This window comes from Apodemus sylvaticus, chromosome 10 (genome assembly GCF_947179515.1).
Source record: "Apodemus sylvaticus chromosome 10, mApoSyl1.1, whole genome shotgun sequence".
In the NCBI taxonomy this organism is placed as follows: domain Eukaryota; kingdom Metazoa; phylum Chordata; class Mammalia; order Rodentia; family Muridae; genus Apodemus; species Apodemus sylvaticus.
In genome coordinates, this window is record NC_067481.1 from 49,688,776 (window position 1) to 49,705,790 (window position 17,015).

The following is a 17,015-nucleotide window of genomic DNA, read 5'->3' on the forward strand; positions in this document are numbered from 1 at the left end:
TCTCAAACTCTTTATACATTTTTGAGTTCATGAAAACCTTTTCTAAATTATTCTTTTAAGTTGCTATTATCCCTATGGTCTACTTTGTAGAGCCTTATATACTCAGGATCCAGTGAGAGTTGCTAGTCAGTTGCTACACACTGATACAAATGTAACAGGTATTGTAGTATTGAATACAGTGTTGGTAAATAGCCACTCAACCATCCCTTTTCCTAGTAGTCTCTGGTTTTATCCCTGAACCAATAGCTAAAAGGTTGATTTTTTGGTCAGTAGGAGCCTTCGGAAGAATGCTGGATACCTGCAAACAAGGCAGGTATCGATTTTAATTGGTAGGTATTCTGCACATACCACACCAGCACCTGATGCTGATTGCATGTTCACACGCGGCACTCTCCTTTACTGCTTGTGAGATCTAACTCTTCCTCCCTTCCCTCCAGCTCATAGCAGTGGCCTATGGAGCCAGGTGCCTGGGCAAACAGGACAGCTGTCACAGAGTTCGTCCTTCTTGGCTTAACAGGAAATGTAAGGCTGCAGCCCATCCTTTTTGCTGTCTTCTTCTTTGCCTATATTGTCACCGTTGGGGGTAACTTCAGCATCTTGGCTGCCATCTTTGTGGAACCCAAGCTCCACACTCCTATGTACTACTTTTTGGGGAATCTGTCTCTGTTGGACATTGGATGCATCAGTGTCACTGTTCCTCCCATGCTGGCGTGTCTCCTGGCTCACGAGTGCAGAGTTCCCTATGCTGCCTGCATTTCACAGCTCTTTTTTTTCCACCTCCTGGCAGGTGTGGACTGCCATCTCTTGACAGCCATGGCCTATGACCGCTACCTGGCCATCTGCCAGCCCCTCACCTACAGCATCCGCATGAAGCGTGAAGTGCAGGGCATGCTGGTGGGTATTTGCTGTACTGTGTCCTTCATTAATGCTCTGACTCACACAGTGGCTGTGTCTGTGCTGGACTTCTGTGGCCCTAATGTGGTCAACCACTTCTACTGTGACCTCCCACCCCTTTTTCAGCTCTCCTGCTCCAGCATCTACCTCAACGGGCAGCTGCTTTTTGTGGGAGCCACTTTCATGGGAGTAGTCCCCATGATACTTATCTCAGTGTCCTATGCCCATGTTGCAGCTGCAGTACTAAGGATCCGCTCCACAGAGGGGAGGAAGAAGGCATTTTCCACATGTGGCTCCCATCTCACTGTGGTCTGTATCTTTTATGGAACTGGCTTCTTCAGTTACATGCGTCTGGGTTCTGTCTCAGCCTCAGACAAGGACAAGGGCATTGGGATCCTCAATACTATCCTCAGTCCTATGTTGAACCCACTCATCTACAGCCTCCGGAACCCAGATGTGCAGGGTGCCCTGAAGAGGGTGCTGACAGGAAAGAGACAGCCAGTGTGAGACTACAGGCCAAGGTTATCAAAATGCCCAGCCATCCTTATAGATGTCCTTGGTATTGTCATACTGGAAGCTCAAGTGTGCACAGTTGGAGGAATTCTTCAGAAGTGGGTCTAAGGATGGAAAGAAATTAGATAGTACTGGTCAGAGCAGATTTTAGTCTGGACTAAGAGTACATCAGATAAAGACCATGTAAGCTATTGGTAGAAACTATATTAAATACAGACAGAAGAACATTATAGCATGAATCAGGAACAGGAGATGAACTTTGTGTATTTTTACTGCTTAAATGACTTTTACTTAAGGTGGAAATAAATAATGTTCAACCTCCTTTACATATAATCTATGTTTGTACTAATGTGTTTTTCACTGTTTAATTTTTAATTGATTTAATTTATTTTTTATTGGATATTTTATGAATTTACATTTCAAATGTTATCTCCTTTCCCCATTTCTCATCCAGAATCCCTGTATCACATTCCTCATTCCCCTTCTTCTGTGCTCTCCCTCCCACCCATCCACTCCTACCTCACTGGCCCTGGCATTCCCCTATACTGGGGAATCAAGCCTTTACAAGACCAAGGGCCTCTCCTCCCATTGATGCCAGACAATGCCATCCTCTGCTACATATGCAGCTGGAGCCATGGGTCCCTCCATGTGTACTCTTTGGTTGGTGGCTTAGTCCCTGCGAGCTCTGGAGGGTCTGGTTGGTTGATATTGTTGTTCTTATGAGGTTGCAAACTTCTTCAGCCTCTTCAGTCCTTTCTCCACTGGGATCCCTGTGCTCAGTCCAATGGTTGGCTGTGAGCATCCACATCTGTATTTGTCAGGCTCTGGCAAATATAGTCTCTCAGGAGACAGCTGTAACAGGTTCCTGTCAGCAAGCACTTCTTGGCATCCGCAATAGTGTCTGGGTTTGGTGTCTGTATATGGGATGAATCCCCAGGTGGGGCAGTCTCTGAATGGCCTTTCCTTCAGTCTCTGCTCCACACTTTGGCCCCATATTTCCTTTAGACAGAGCCATTTTGGGTTAAAAATTTGGAGATTGGTGTGTGGTCCCATCTCCCAAACAGGAGGTGTTGCCTAACTTCTGGATATGGTCTTTACAGGTTCTCCCTCCTCTTTGTTGGGCATTTCAGCTAATCTCATCCATGTTGGGTCCTGGAACCTCTTGCTTTCTTGGTATCTGGGACTTGCTGGTGAATACCCCCAGTTCTCCCTCCCCCACTGCTACACACCTCTGTTTAAATTCCTGACCCTCTGTATGTCATCCCTGTCTCCTCTTATGCTTGGTCCTGCCCCTAGGTCAATGGCGATTGATATCTGAGAAGCAGACCATTCTGAGAATCCTGCCATCACATTCTTCAGAGAGACATTAATAGAACCTTTCTTTCCCAACCTCACTCACTTTCTAACTAATGGGTGAGACGAACACACCTGACAGTATGTGGGAGCGTGCATGAGCTCATACACATTCTCATAACCCCTCCATCAAAGAATGACACAGTTCCATCCTATGAGAAGCAACATTAAAAATTAGTAGTATTTATTTTTAATGAAGAAAAGGAATCTAAGGATATTTTCCAATCAAATGACTTTCAATCAAACTCTATCTACCATGCTCTCCAAGCCAACTATCTAATGGGTTCTGTACTTGGCTTGAATCTTTTATACCCACACTTAAAAATATTTTTATTAAGTCTTTGAGAATTTCATACAGTGTATTTTGGTCATATTCACTCCCTGTCCTAACTCTTCCCATACTCACCCTCTTTCTTAACCTCCATATCCACCCAACCTTGAGTGTTTTTGTTTTATTTTCTCCTTGTCAAGTCTATTTAGCAGAATAATAGTATTAGGTTCTCTCCTAGGTTCTATGACCTATCTAACCAGGTTCTTGGCCTACTTGTGTTGCTGAACCAGACTTGGGGTGACCCTAGAGTATGCTGGACCTAGGGACCTATCAGTCCCACCAGTGATAAAACAGAGCTGATACTGTCTCTTTCAGAAACTATTAACTGCCAATAGCGCCTCCTAAGGTAGTGGGGAGATTTGTGCCTACCCCACCTCCACATCCAGGCTGGGATTTTTTATAATCAGAATTTATGCAGGTCTCGTTCTTGCTGCCACAACCATTGTTAGTTCATAAGTGCAGATGTCCTACTGTGCATGGAAAACCTCCCACTGGTGCAATAGTGTTATAGAAGTTTTGAGATAGCCAACCACTTTCCAATTGTATCTAACACAGGCTATATAAGTTGGAACACATTCCTAGTATTAAATAGTCCCAGAACCTGGATAGATTCATAATTCTAGCTCCAGAGGATCTGAAACACCCATCTGACCTCCCTGGGCCCTATATGCATGTGGCACACAGATACATGTAGATAGAATGCCCCTACACATATAAATGAATAAATCCTTAAATAGACATAGTATTAAGTGACTTCTAATGATTTATTGCTCTAACTGTAAATTATTGCACGTATTAGTCCTCATTTGGGAAGCTTCTTCCTGCAGTTGACAGCAAGTAATCTGCATGCACTTTTGTTTTCTTGCAGATATCTGTCTTTGCAGCCTGTCTTAAGCTGTCTCACCAGGGCTTTTGCAATAGCTCCTGAGACCTGTGGTATCTAACACTGGTTCACTGCTGATGCTCGCTGATGGAGAGAGCAAAAGAGGCCATAATAAGTACAGAAATTATTAACATGCCATCTTGCTGTGCTATATTTCCCATCTTATTTTATTCTCCAAACCATATTGATTTCTTTCTGCTATTTAAAATCTAGACCTTTATATGATGTGCAAGATCTCCTTTCTTCAATGCCACTCTACCCAGTCTTGATCTCTTAACCACAATCTCCCAGAAGTGACTCTTGTGATCCCTTTACTTGTAGTATGTCTCATACAGAAAGATAGCATGTTAATAATTTCCATATTTATTATAGATTTCTCTTTGCTCTCTCCAAGAAAATGATATGGTTCTGAAGGTTAGAATCTAAAACTTACATCATGGTGTATCCTTCAGACATACAGAATATCTCTGGGAGATAGTTGAAATTCATGCAGTTTGTAGGTTAACTGGCATTGGGAAGAAGTATGACTTATTAAAAGAAATGTGTTTTTTTTTTAACCTAGGATGTCTGTGAAACCAAAACAATTTGATGTTTTCAAAGTACTTTAATGAGCCCAATATAAGGGAAAAATAAAGACATAAAGGGATTAAAATTTGTATCACATTTATTTATTTATAGGTGTGTGCATGTATCCACATGTGCCACGATTCATGTGTTGAGTTAGAAGATAACTGGTGAAGGTTGGTTCTCTCCTTCTACCATGTGAGTTCCATGGATAGAACTCAGGTCTCCATTGGGGAAAAGTGATTTTTACCAACTTTAAAAATTGTTTATAAAATTTCACATATGTATCTGTGTTTACATTCCTTTTCTCCTTTCCTCCTTTAAATCCCTTCTGTGCTGTCCCTTTTCTCTACTCCCTCTCAATACTATGATGTATTTTACTTTAACTATTATTGTTGCACACATAAACATATATGAATAAATATATAAATACAACATTCTGAGTGTTGATTATATGTACAATTTTATGGTTAACCAGTTGGTATTGGGTAATCAACTAGTGGCTCATTCCTAGGAAAAATTGATTTTCTCTCTTCTTTCTCTCTTTCTTCTCTCTCTCTCTCTCTCTCTCTCTCTCTCTCTCTCTCTCTCTCTCAGCAGGCATTAATTGCTTGTAGCTCCTCATTTAGATTTGGGGCTTTGTGAGATTTCTTCTATCTGTGTTGGTATGTCAGCTGTTGATATCAGTATGCAGCTCTCATTTAGGTGACCATATTGTTGAACACTCACAGGTGTAGCTTTCCTGTCATAGTGAAGACATAATTTCACAGTAGATGTGTTCCATCTAGGCCAACTTGAAGGTCCCCAAAGGGACTTTCTTAGAAAAAAAAATGTCTACTGAAGCAATGCAAACAACTATTGAATTTGGCATAATAGGGACAAGAGCCTTGACTTTTGGCATAGATAAATTTAAAAAATATTTTTTTAAAAATAAAAGACATTTTTAATGTCTTATTTGAGGATTTTCATACATGAATACACGTATTTTGATGATATCCACTTATGGCTCCCTTCTGCCACATTTCACATGTAACAATATCCACTAATATCTCCCAAAGTCAGATATTCTGTCATTCTACACACACACACACACACACACACACACACCCTAATTAAATTAGTTCTTCCTGTATGTTCATAGGTATGTAGGATCATACCTTGAAAGATGGCAATCTACTAGGGATCACGGATCTGAAGAAACTAACCCTAGTCCAGCAAGCCTCAACTACCTCAGCTAGGGATGGAACTTCACAAGCAACTCTGTAACCCATGCTGGGATTTTGAGTCTCTTCTCTTTATGCAGATCTTGTATAGGCAGTCAGAGCTGCTGTGAGTTCTTGAGAACAGTAATTCTGTAATGTCCAGAAGATACTATTTTGCAGTAGTCTTCTCCAGTCTTAGGAAATTACAATCTTTCTACCTCTTCTGAGAGCTATACTAATCTATGGATCAGTGTTGAGAAGGCAGTTTGATACCAAATAACAAAATATTAATAGTAGGTTTTCCCCAACTCTGAGTTTTTTGCTAAATCTACAGTACCTGGTATGAATTTCAATCTATCAAAATGGTCTTGAATACATCAGAAAGTGTTTGGTGACCTCCATACCTTCTGTAATATGAAGGTCATAACTTTTTTTACTAATGGCTATACCTTTCTAGGTCAGTTATTATAGCTTGCAGGACTTGTAGCTGGTTAAGACCTGTTGATGACTTTTCTCTCCAAGCACCATGTACAGCATGCATAATAATGGCGAATGATCATACTAGTGAGGTGTCATAATAATGTTGAAAAAGTACACTAATCACAAATTATCCAGATAGTAACAATAGACTGTTATATTAATAAGATAAGATAGTAATTATGAATAGGTATAATAATAAGGTGGGGTAATAATGATCATAATAGTGAAATGGAATGATAATAATAAATGATTATTATGGAAGGTGTGATAATAATGAGTTGTTATAATAGTGAAGTATATAATAATAAATGGACTTAACAGTGTTGTAGGCCCATAATAATAAATGAATGATAGCAATACAGAGATAGGCTAATAATAATGAATAATCATAAGTTATGATAAATTATTTTTGTCTTTCTTTAATTCTCATTCTAATATAGTTTTAAATTTTGATATACTAACAGTACATTGGTATTTCAAGTAAATAATTTGAATAAAGTATTTTGTCTAAAAAGAAGAGTTTTACATATTGGCTTGAGAAGATTATAGGGCATATTGCTAAATTCAGAAAGTGACAGAAATTTAACACAAATGCAACTGAAAAATATCTTGGGGAACACCCCTGTAAGTCCAGCATTTGCTTCTGAGTCTACCATTACTGCCTCCTTTCCTGCATCTAGTAGACCACTGAAGAACCAAAATTTAACAGTAATACTGTTGAGAGCTTCAGAAATACAAAAGGCAGTGAAGAAGTATGGAGAAAGCTTTCAGGAAGACATTCGGAGACTCCAGTTCCAACCTAACCTTAGTTAGTATATCCTAAGAATCTTAGGCTTATTTTTTACCTACTGTATGGTAAGTGCTTAGACCCATACAGGATGCAGCACAAGGAAGAAATACATGACTAAGTGAAATTAAATAGACAGGAAATACTATTAAGAACTGTGTAAACCCAGGAACTGTTCACATACAGTGGATCTCTGATGGATAGAGTCTAGTTTTCAGGACTAGTCAGCTTGACAGGTGTTCAGATTGGAGGAGCATATGTTTACAAAATTGGGGGTGGGGGCAGGATTAAGCTACCAGGGTTCTACAGAGTTCAGACCTTTATTTGGTACTTGCATATGCTCATCCATTTTAGAATATAAATATAAGGGAAAGTCATTGTGAATGTAGCATCTTCCATATGGTAGGGAGTTAGCTGGGAGACTCAGGTTCCTAATGCCCTAACTCAGCACTGAATAAGGAGTTAGAAGTGGATGCTGGATGAACACTGCCTCTTGCTGCTCATATGTCACTGAGCAGGTCAGTTCTATGGCTTTAGGTTTTTTTAATCACAAAATGGGATCATGATGAGTTCTTCAAGTGATCATTTAGAGGATTCAATGATTCAATGATGAGTGATTTAATCATTATTGATGTTTGGGGTAGTAGAGATGTGAAGAAGGTTCCATTGGCTTTTGAGTTGAGAAAGTAACTGTTTTTTTTTTTTTTTAGAATCTGTGATCTCTTTCTCTCTAATGAGGATCAGGGCAGGGATTTACCCATGAAACTTAACTCCCTCAAACTCCAGATACCCACTTCAGCCCTCACAGATAGTGCTATGGGCTTTGTACTACCTGTAACCTCATTTCCTTGACTGACTTGAAGCTTTAGGTCTATAGAAACTTGCCACCCGTCTGACATACACACAGGAGGGAGAACAGCTAATCTCCTGAGTCTCTAGCTCTAGCATATTGTGATGTATCAGACAAGTTGAGACTAATTGAAAAGCTTCACTAATTTCTTCTGCTCTTCAGGGCCTCAGGAGGCATCTTCCCAAGCAATGATCCCCACAGAGATAGAGCAAGGACTGAGGATTGAAGCCCTGAAAGTTTGCAAGCAGAATCCTCTAATTAGTTCCCAGGTGAGGGTTCAAGATACTGTGACCCAGGGGCTAATGGAAGGGGAATTGTGATGTCTTCTGCATCTCTGCTAATAAGGCCAGAGGGAAGAAACCCCCAGACTAGATTTACTTTCTTTTTAGTAGTTAGGCTGCAGGAAACTAGCTCCTCAGAGAGGCCAATTATCTACAGATAGTTACAGTAGTCATTAGCAAAATTCATTAACCACACGATGGGTGGAGGGCAGAGGTACCTGTTCTATGCATGTAAGAAAATGTAATAAGGAATCCTATTTTGTAATAATGTGTTAATCAAGTTTATTAAAAATATTTCAGAAATAAAGCCTCCCAGGCTTAAGCCAACTTCCTTGCTGTCATAACACACTGTGCTTCTTCCTTTTTGGGGGGAGGCAGGGTCTAGTTATTGGTGTTACATCTTCCTCCTTCATTCACATTTGCAAATGCTTCCAATTCCTATGTCTTCTTGCCATCAGAGTCTATATTTTGTGTATTTATCATCCGATAGTTGTATTATGATTTCTTTACACAACCCTACCTCGACCTTACCAGTGGTTTGACAGGGTCTTGGCACAACTACATGTGAGAGAGAACCTGTGCTGTTTCACTTTCTGAATGTGGGTTATTTCACTTAATTGATATTTTCTAGATTATTTTTCTCTGAAAATATTTCAATTATTTATGAACTTGACAATTATTAACTGGATACATTATAGCACTTTTTTGTCAACTTGGTGTTAGAAGAATGCTTTCCTATTCCTAGATAAACCTTTGAAATTGTCAGTTAAAATCTACATAATAGTATGAATCAATATTTCCCTTGCTGCTTTAATGTATACTTCTTTATGAGTAGGACTAATCGACTATTCCTATCTTAACACAAATAGCAACACTGTATCATTGGCAATGAACATATTTTCCTCTCATCTGTTTAATGACAATAGTGCTTTAAAAACGATGTATTGTGTGTGTGTGTGTGTGTGTGTGTGTGCATGGTGTGCATGTGTGGGTGCATGTGTGGAGGTCAGGGGACCACTTTTTTGAGTTGGTTCTCTCCTTCCATCTTTACTCTGTTCTGATGCTCAAACTCAGGTCACCAGGCTCCCACAACAAGTACCTCTATGTGCTAAGCCATCTTACCCACCTAATGGGTTTTTTGGTAAGGAATTTTCTATGTATGTAAACATAGAAACATTCATGTTATGACTTATGCCTTTGCTGTCACACTTGAAAGTCTCTTCCTTATTTCAAATTTGCAAAAATAACTGATACTTTCACTCCCTTTATGACTTTTTAATATAATCTATGGCTTGAAAGCATACCTAATAATTGGAATGGCCCTTCATCAAACATCAAGTGTGTGTGCACACATATGTCTGCTTCTGAACTCTGTGTTCTGTGCCCCCATCTGCCACTTTACAATAGTACCCACGTTGCATCCTGGAAAGTCCCATCTTGACTCTTATCCCTCAAATGTTCTCATACTTTCTTCTCCACTTTAGCTACAACTTCATTTGGCCAACTGGAATTTTCTCCCATTGCAATTTTACTTAGAACTGTGCTAAATTTATAGGATAACTTTGGCAGGGGGTGGATTGATAGTGTTCCAATACTGATCTTTTCAGATTAGGGACTTGAGATAGTCTATCCATATATTCAAGTGTCACTTTTAGAGAAGTATTATATAGCCTTTTCAATTTTTGCAATCTAATATTTTTATAAATACACCTTGACTGTATTCTTTCCCCTTCTCCAACTCCTTCTAGTTCCTACCCACCTTTCTACCTATCCAACTCCATGATTCTCTCATTTTTTCCAAAAGAGGAAAAACAACAAAACGATGAGAAACAAATGAACAACATAAAAATAGACAAACTGAGAAAGAATAAAAGGATATCAATAAGGTTAAAATGCCAAGATAAAAGCTAATATGTACACACACACACACACACACACACACACACACACACACACACCATTTAATATATTTTGTGTTGATCAACTACTCCGGGGCACGCAGCCTAATTTTGAGTGTGGTTGCTATATTCTGTGATACTCCATTGGAGAAAACTGATTTTTCCTTTCCCAGCAGCTATTGGTTGCAAATAGCTTCTTGAGGTGGGAGTTCATGTCTGCTTCCCCCTCTCAGCACTGGATGGTTTGGACCTGGGCAGGCACTGTGCACACTGCCACAGTCTCTTGTGGTTCATATGTGTATTAGACCCACTGTAACTGGAAGACACACTTTCTTTGGAGCCATCTACCACTTCTTGCTCTCAAAATCTTTCTGCATTCTTTTTCAATTCCTGAACTTTGAAGGGGAGGGTTTAATAAAGATATCTCATTTTAGAGTCTTTTTGTAATGAGATTCTTGTTCTGCCTAGGCTGGTCTTTAGCCCTCAAGCCTCTTGCTTCTTCCTACTGTGTGCTAGAATTATGGTGTGTGCCCCACCTGGCCTTAGAATTTCCCCAATCTTTTTTCTTTTATGGTATTACTATGTAGCCCTGGGTAACCTGAAAGTTGCTAAGTAGACCTGTTTGGTCTTGAACACATATTGCTCTGTCTGTCCTTGTTTCCTGAGTACTGGGATTAAAGGAATGTACAAAGTAGGTCTCCACTTTTTAAAAAAATTTTTTTAAATTTGTTTTGAAGTCTCTGCCTTTTAATAGTTTTTATCATTGTTGATGTTACTTTGCTGTTATGAGATGGAAGTTTTAGTATGAAACACGAATATGTTAGGCTCTGTTGTGTATGTTTCTTTTATTAACTCTGTGTGCTTCATTGTTACCTCACACATACGAGAGACCTGAAACACACAACATATTTTTAAATTTACATGATGAAAACTGATGAAACATGAAAGGTACCAAGATTAACATAACCTCCAGAATACAATCCACAGAACTCAAGAAGATTAACAAGCAGAAGGGGCCAAGTGAGGATGCCCCAATCCCATTTGGCGGGGGAGAAGAAAGCAATCACAGGGTGGGGTGAGCAGAGGGAGGAATGGGCCTGTGTGGTAGACAGTACAGGGAGGTGAAAGGGGAACATGATCAGGTATGGGGGAAGGAGGAGTGAAATCCTGAGGGCCAGCAGAAAGAATGGAAACAGGTAACTTCGAGGTAGCAGGTGGTGAGATGTCTCTCTAGAAAGTACCAGAGACCTGGGAGGTAAGAGACACACAGGACTCAAACGGAGGGACCTTAGATTAAATGTCCAACAGTGGGGAGAGGGAACTTGTAGAGTCAACCTCCTGTAGAAAGATAGGGGATCAAGTGGAGGGATGGGGCTGCCATCCCATAGTCAAAAACTCTAATCCATAACTGTCTAAAAGAACTAAAAGATCAGGGACAAAAATGGAAAAGAGACCGAGAGTAAGGAGGTCCAGTGACAGGCCCAAATTGGAATCCAGCTCAAGGGGAGGCTCCAAGGCCTGACACTATTACTGATGCTATGGTGTGCTTACAGACAGGGGCCTAGAGCATGGCTGTTCTCTGAGAGGTCCAACAAATAGCTGAAAGAGCCAGATGCAGATGTACACCCAAGCAATGGGTAGAAGCTGGGGATCCCTGTGGTTGAATTAGTGAAAGGCTGGAAGAAGCTGAGGAGGAAGGTGACCCTATAGGAAGACCAGCATTCCCAACTAACCTGAACCCCTGAGATCTCTCAGAGGCTGAGGCACAAACCAGGCAGCATACGTTAGTTGATGTGAGGTCCCTGACACATGTACATCAGAGGACTGCTTGGTCTGGCCTCAGTGAGAGAAGAAGCAACTCACCCAGAAGGAACTTAAAGCCCCAGGGAGGGGGAAGGTCTAGTGGGGTGGGGGGTGATTGGGATATCCTCTTGGAAATGGGGGAGGAGGAAAGGGATGAGGAACTGTTGGAGGGCGAACCAGGAGGGAGATAAGGACTGGACTGTAAAACAAGATTAAAGAATAATAATAATAAAAATAAAACAGTGGGAATAGCTAAATCAAAATGTGGAAAACAAAATATCACAATATTTCTAGTAGCATTACTGAGAAGAAATATATCTGGAAATAAATCAGAATAGCAATTTCTTAAGAAAACATTAATTTAAAATTTATCATAAAGAGTCAAATGCTAAACTAATCAACTTTTTCTTTTATTTATTTATTTATTTATTTATTTTATTGAAAATGGAAGTAAAACACTTTATGATAAAATTAAAGATTTACATGAAAAATATTTCAGATCAAATAGAAGAGATACATAGAAAAACATGTTAAAATTGACAGTTTTCATGGAAAATTAAAGAGTAAAGGGGTAGACATGTAAAACATTGCTAAATTAATTGAAACATGAAATAGAAACATTCTATGATAGAACTGAAGATTTAAATAGAAAATATTTCCAATAAAATTGTAGAAAAATATAGAAAACATGTTAGAATTAAAGATTATCATGAAAAATTTTATATAGATATAATAATGGTAGGCATAAAAGTCTTCCTAAGTTGATTGAAAGTGGAATTATAAACATTTTCTGATAAAGCTGAAGATTTACATGGAAAATATTTCTGATAAAATTGAAGAAATATATAGAAAAACATGTTAAAATTAAAGATTATCTTGGAAATTATACAGATAAAATTGTAGGCATAAGAATGATACTAAGTTGATTGAAGATGGAATTATAAACATTTACAGAGGCCCCTGGTTCTGGAAAGACTCAGTGAAACAGTATTCAGCAAAACCAGAACAGGGAAGTGGGAAGGGGTGGATGGGAGGACAGGGGAAGAGAAGGGGGCTTACGGGACTTTCGGGGAGTGGGGGGGCTAGAAAAGGGGAAATAATTTGAAATGTAAATAAATTATATCGAATTAAAAAAAAAGAAAGAAAAAAAATAAACATCTACAGATAAAATTGAAGATTTACATGGAAAATATTTCTGGTAAAATTCAAGAAATATATAGACAAACATGTTAAAATTGACTATTTCATGGAAAATTTTACATATAAATTGGTAAATATAAAAACTCTTTCTAAATTAATTGAAGGTGGAATTAGAAACATTTGTGATAAAATCAAAGATTTACATTGAAAACATTTCTGATAAAATAGAGGAAATATATAGAAAGACATTAAAATTGAAGATGATCATGAAAAATAATGCAGATAAAATGGTAGACATAAAAATTACTATATTAATTAAAAGGGAATTAGAAACATTTTCTGATAAAATTGTAAATTTGCATGAGAAATATTTTTGTTAGTCTATGTCTTTTTATTGGTGAGTTGGGTCCATTGTTGTTAAGAGATATTAAGGAATAGTGATTGTTGCTTCCTGTTATTTTTGATATTATTTTTATGTTTGTGTGGGTATCTTTTTGGGTTTGTTGGAAGATTACTTTCCTGCTTTTTCTAGGGTGTAGTTTCCCTCCTTGTGTTGGAGTTTTCCATCTAATTTCCTTTGTAGGGATGGATTTGTGGAAAGATATTGTGCAAATTTGGTTTTGTCATGGAATATCTTGGTTTCTCAATCTATGGTAATTGAGAGGTTTTCTGGATATAGTAGTCTGGTTTGGCATTTGTTTTCTCTGAGGGTATGAGATCTACCGAGTATCTTCTAGCTTTCATCGTCTCTGGTGAGAAGTCTGGTGTAATTCTGATAGGTCTGCTTTTGTGTGTTACTTGACCTTTTTCCCTTACTGCTTTTAATATTTTTTCTTTTTTTTGTACATTTGGTGTTTTGATTATTATGTGACAGGAGGAATTTCATTTCTCATCCAATGTATTTGGAGTTCTGTAGGCTTCTTGTATGTTCATGGGCATCTTTTTCTTTAGGTTGGGGAAGTTTTCTTCTATAATTTTGTTGAAGCTATTTACTGGCTCTTTAAGTTGGGAATCTTCACTCTCTTCTATACCTATTATCTTTAGGTTTGGTCTTCTCATTGTGCCCTGGATTTCCTGGATGTTTTGGGTTAGGAGCCTTTTGCATTTTCTGTGACCGTTGTGTCAATGTTCTCTATGGTGGTCTCTTCTGCACCTAATATTCTCTCTTCTATCTCTTGTAATCTGTTGGTGATGTTTGCATCTATGACTCCTGATCTCTTTTCTAGGTTTTCAATCTCCAGAGATGTCTCACTTTGTGATTTCTTTATTGTTTCTACTTCCATATTTAGATGCCGGATGGTTTTGTTCAGTTCCTTCACTTGATTGTTTGTGTTTTCCTATAATTCTTTAAGTGATTTTTGTGTTTCTTCTTTAAGGGCTTCTGCCTGTTGACCCATGATCTCTTGTATTTCTTTAAGGGATTTTTGTGTTTCCTCTTTAAGGGCTTTTAACTGTTGACAGATGTTCTCCTGTATTTCTTTAAGGGAGTTATTTAAGTCTTTCTTGCAGCCCTCTATCAGTATCATGAGATACGATTTCAAATCCAACTCTTGCTTTTCCAGTGTGTTGGGGGGTATTCTGGACTTTCCGTGGTGGGAGAACTGGGTTCTGATGGTGCCATGTGGCCTTGGTTTCTGTTGGTAGGGTTCTTGTGCTTGACTTTCACCATCTGGTTATCTCTGGTGCTAGTTGGTATTGTTGTCTCTGGCTGGAGTTTGTTCCTCCTGTGGGCTGTAAACCTGTGTCCTCACTCCTCTGAGCTCAAAAGTGAAAGCACTGCTGGGAAATCTCTCTCTCCTGGTGGGCTGTGAACAGAAGGCTGTGGAGTTTCCCCGGCTCCCTGGTGCAAATGGCAGCAGGAAGACTTCTGGTCCAGCTGCTCCACTGATCTTATGCCCTGTGTCCTCCTAGCTGTTCCCCTCCAGAGAGAAGGTGGAGATCTCACTTCTGTGCTCAGAAGTGAAAGCACTGCTGAGAGATCACACTTTCTGGTGGGTTGTGCACAGAAGGCTATAGAGTCTCTTGGCTCCCTGGTGCAAATGGCCTAATAAACTTTTTCTGTTGAAAGTACCCAAGACATAATCCACATATTAAATGATGTCCAAGAAGAACGGAGGAGTGGCCCCTGGTTCTGGAAAGATTCAGTGCAGTAGTATAGGGGAATACCAGAACAGGGAAGTGGGAAGGGGTAGATGGGGGAACAGGGGGAGGGAAGAGGACTATGGGACTTTTGAGGAGTGAGGAGCCAGAAAAGGGGAAATCATTTGAAATATAAATAAATAATATATTGAATAAAAAAAAAGAAAGTAAGCTTTCTCTTCTCATGGGCCCCCTTCTTTGCATGGTAGTTTACCTCCCCCAGTCTCACATAGACATCTATACATAACATTAATATCTGCATATGAGAGAGAATAGAGGTGTTTATTCTCTTGAGTCTTGGCTGCCTTGATTCCTGTACTATTTTCAACTTCCATTTATTTTCTTTAAAAAAATCTATATTACCACTTCTATTTATGGCCCAATAAATAGGTGAAAAATAATAAAACTAGGGCAGAATTAATTAAATGTGGAAAAAAGAATATGTGAAGAATCGGTGAAAATAAAAAAAATATTTCCTTTGAAATGACAAACAAGGTTGACTAACCCTAAGTCAAATTAACTAGATAGAAGGCAAAAGTTAGTAAAACTAGAGGTAAAAAGAAGACATTATAATGGACACAGAATTCAAAGGATAATTGGGACATTCTTTAAAAATGTATATTTTAGTAGGCAAGAAAATGGAAAAATTTCTACTAGACATGTGTTGACCTGCAAAATTAAACCAAAGGGGGTATTTAAAGGCTTAAATTAGTAATGCTTCCCAACTTAAAAATCTTAATCCAAGATGAAGTCGCTGCTGACTTCTACAAAATCTTGAACAAACACTTAACACTAATGCCCACAAAATTTTCCATAATATAGAAAGGGAAGGAGTGGAACAAACTACATTTCATGAGACTACTGTCACCCAGATACAAAAATGGATAAGGAAACCACTGCAACAAAACTACAGGCCAATATCTTTGAGAAATATGGATACAGACATTCTCAATAAAGTATTTGCAAGTCAAATTCAACAGCACATCAAAGATGACTACCTGAGCTTCATTCCAGGGATGGCAGGGTGCTTCAACATATTCAAACCAATAAATGTAATTTATCATATTAATAGACCAAAGGGTAGAAATTACATGATTAGGCCACATCAACAGAGGAAAAATTTCCTTTAATAAAGTTCAACATTCCCATAATTAATACATAGTACTGAAGAAAACGAGGAACAGAAAGTAAACACATTGACATATGGAAGGCTATACACAGCAGCCTTCTAATCAACACTAAACTAAGTGGGGAAAGATTTAAAGCTTTTCAGTAATGCTAGAAATGAGACAAGGGTATCACGTTTCCTACTATCATTCAATATGTCCTTGGAGTATTAGCTAAAGCATTAAAACAAGAAAAAGAAATATGAGCCTCTATGCACAACACCCTAAATACTCTATCAGAAAATAATAACTAAATTAAATGGGCTAACTCCTAGAGAGTGGGAGGCACAGGATAAGTTGGAGGGAAAGTACTTGGGAGGGGCTGGAAGGAGGTAAGAATGGAAAGTGATAAAATTCTATTTCTATTAGAGCATTTAAAAACTGAAACTCAAATAAAAATTAATAAGCATAGGTACATATCTTAAGTATATTATGGTAATGTGTTAAAAACACAAATAAATACACCAGAGCCCTGGAGTCATATGAACATCCCTCATACACATCCAAGCCTATATTGCTCATCCTAATCACAATGAGTAAACCTACTGCTTTTCTAACAGAAAATCTGTCCTAAAAAAGTCAGCAGATACTTGGGAAGTTTCATAGGTATAAAGCCAGGATACATCTCCAGAGATATTGAAATTTAAGAAGTATCAGCTGAAACAACACAAGATCCCCACCATGAGAGATGTGCTCTAGGATGCAGAAAGTGCTGAGGCAGTGAAGTTGGA

The 17,015-nt window shown here is 38.6% G+C and overlaps 1 protein-coding gene across 1 annotated transcript; it reads left to right on the forward strand.

Annotated features, from left to right (window-relative positions):
• The first annotated feature begins 453 nt into the window (after positions 1-453).
• On the forward strand, positions 454-1,401 carry LOC127694875 (olfactory receptor 139). Its single transcript, XM_052196626.1, has one exon. It carries the CDS (start codon positions 454-456, stop codon positions 1,399-1,401), a length of 948 nt encoding a protein of 315 aa, XP_052052586.1.
• Positions 1,402-17,015: the final 15,614 nt, after the last annotated feature.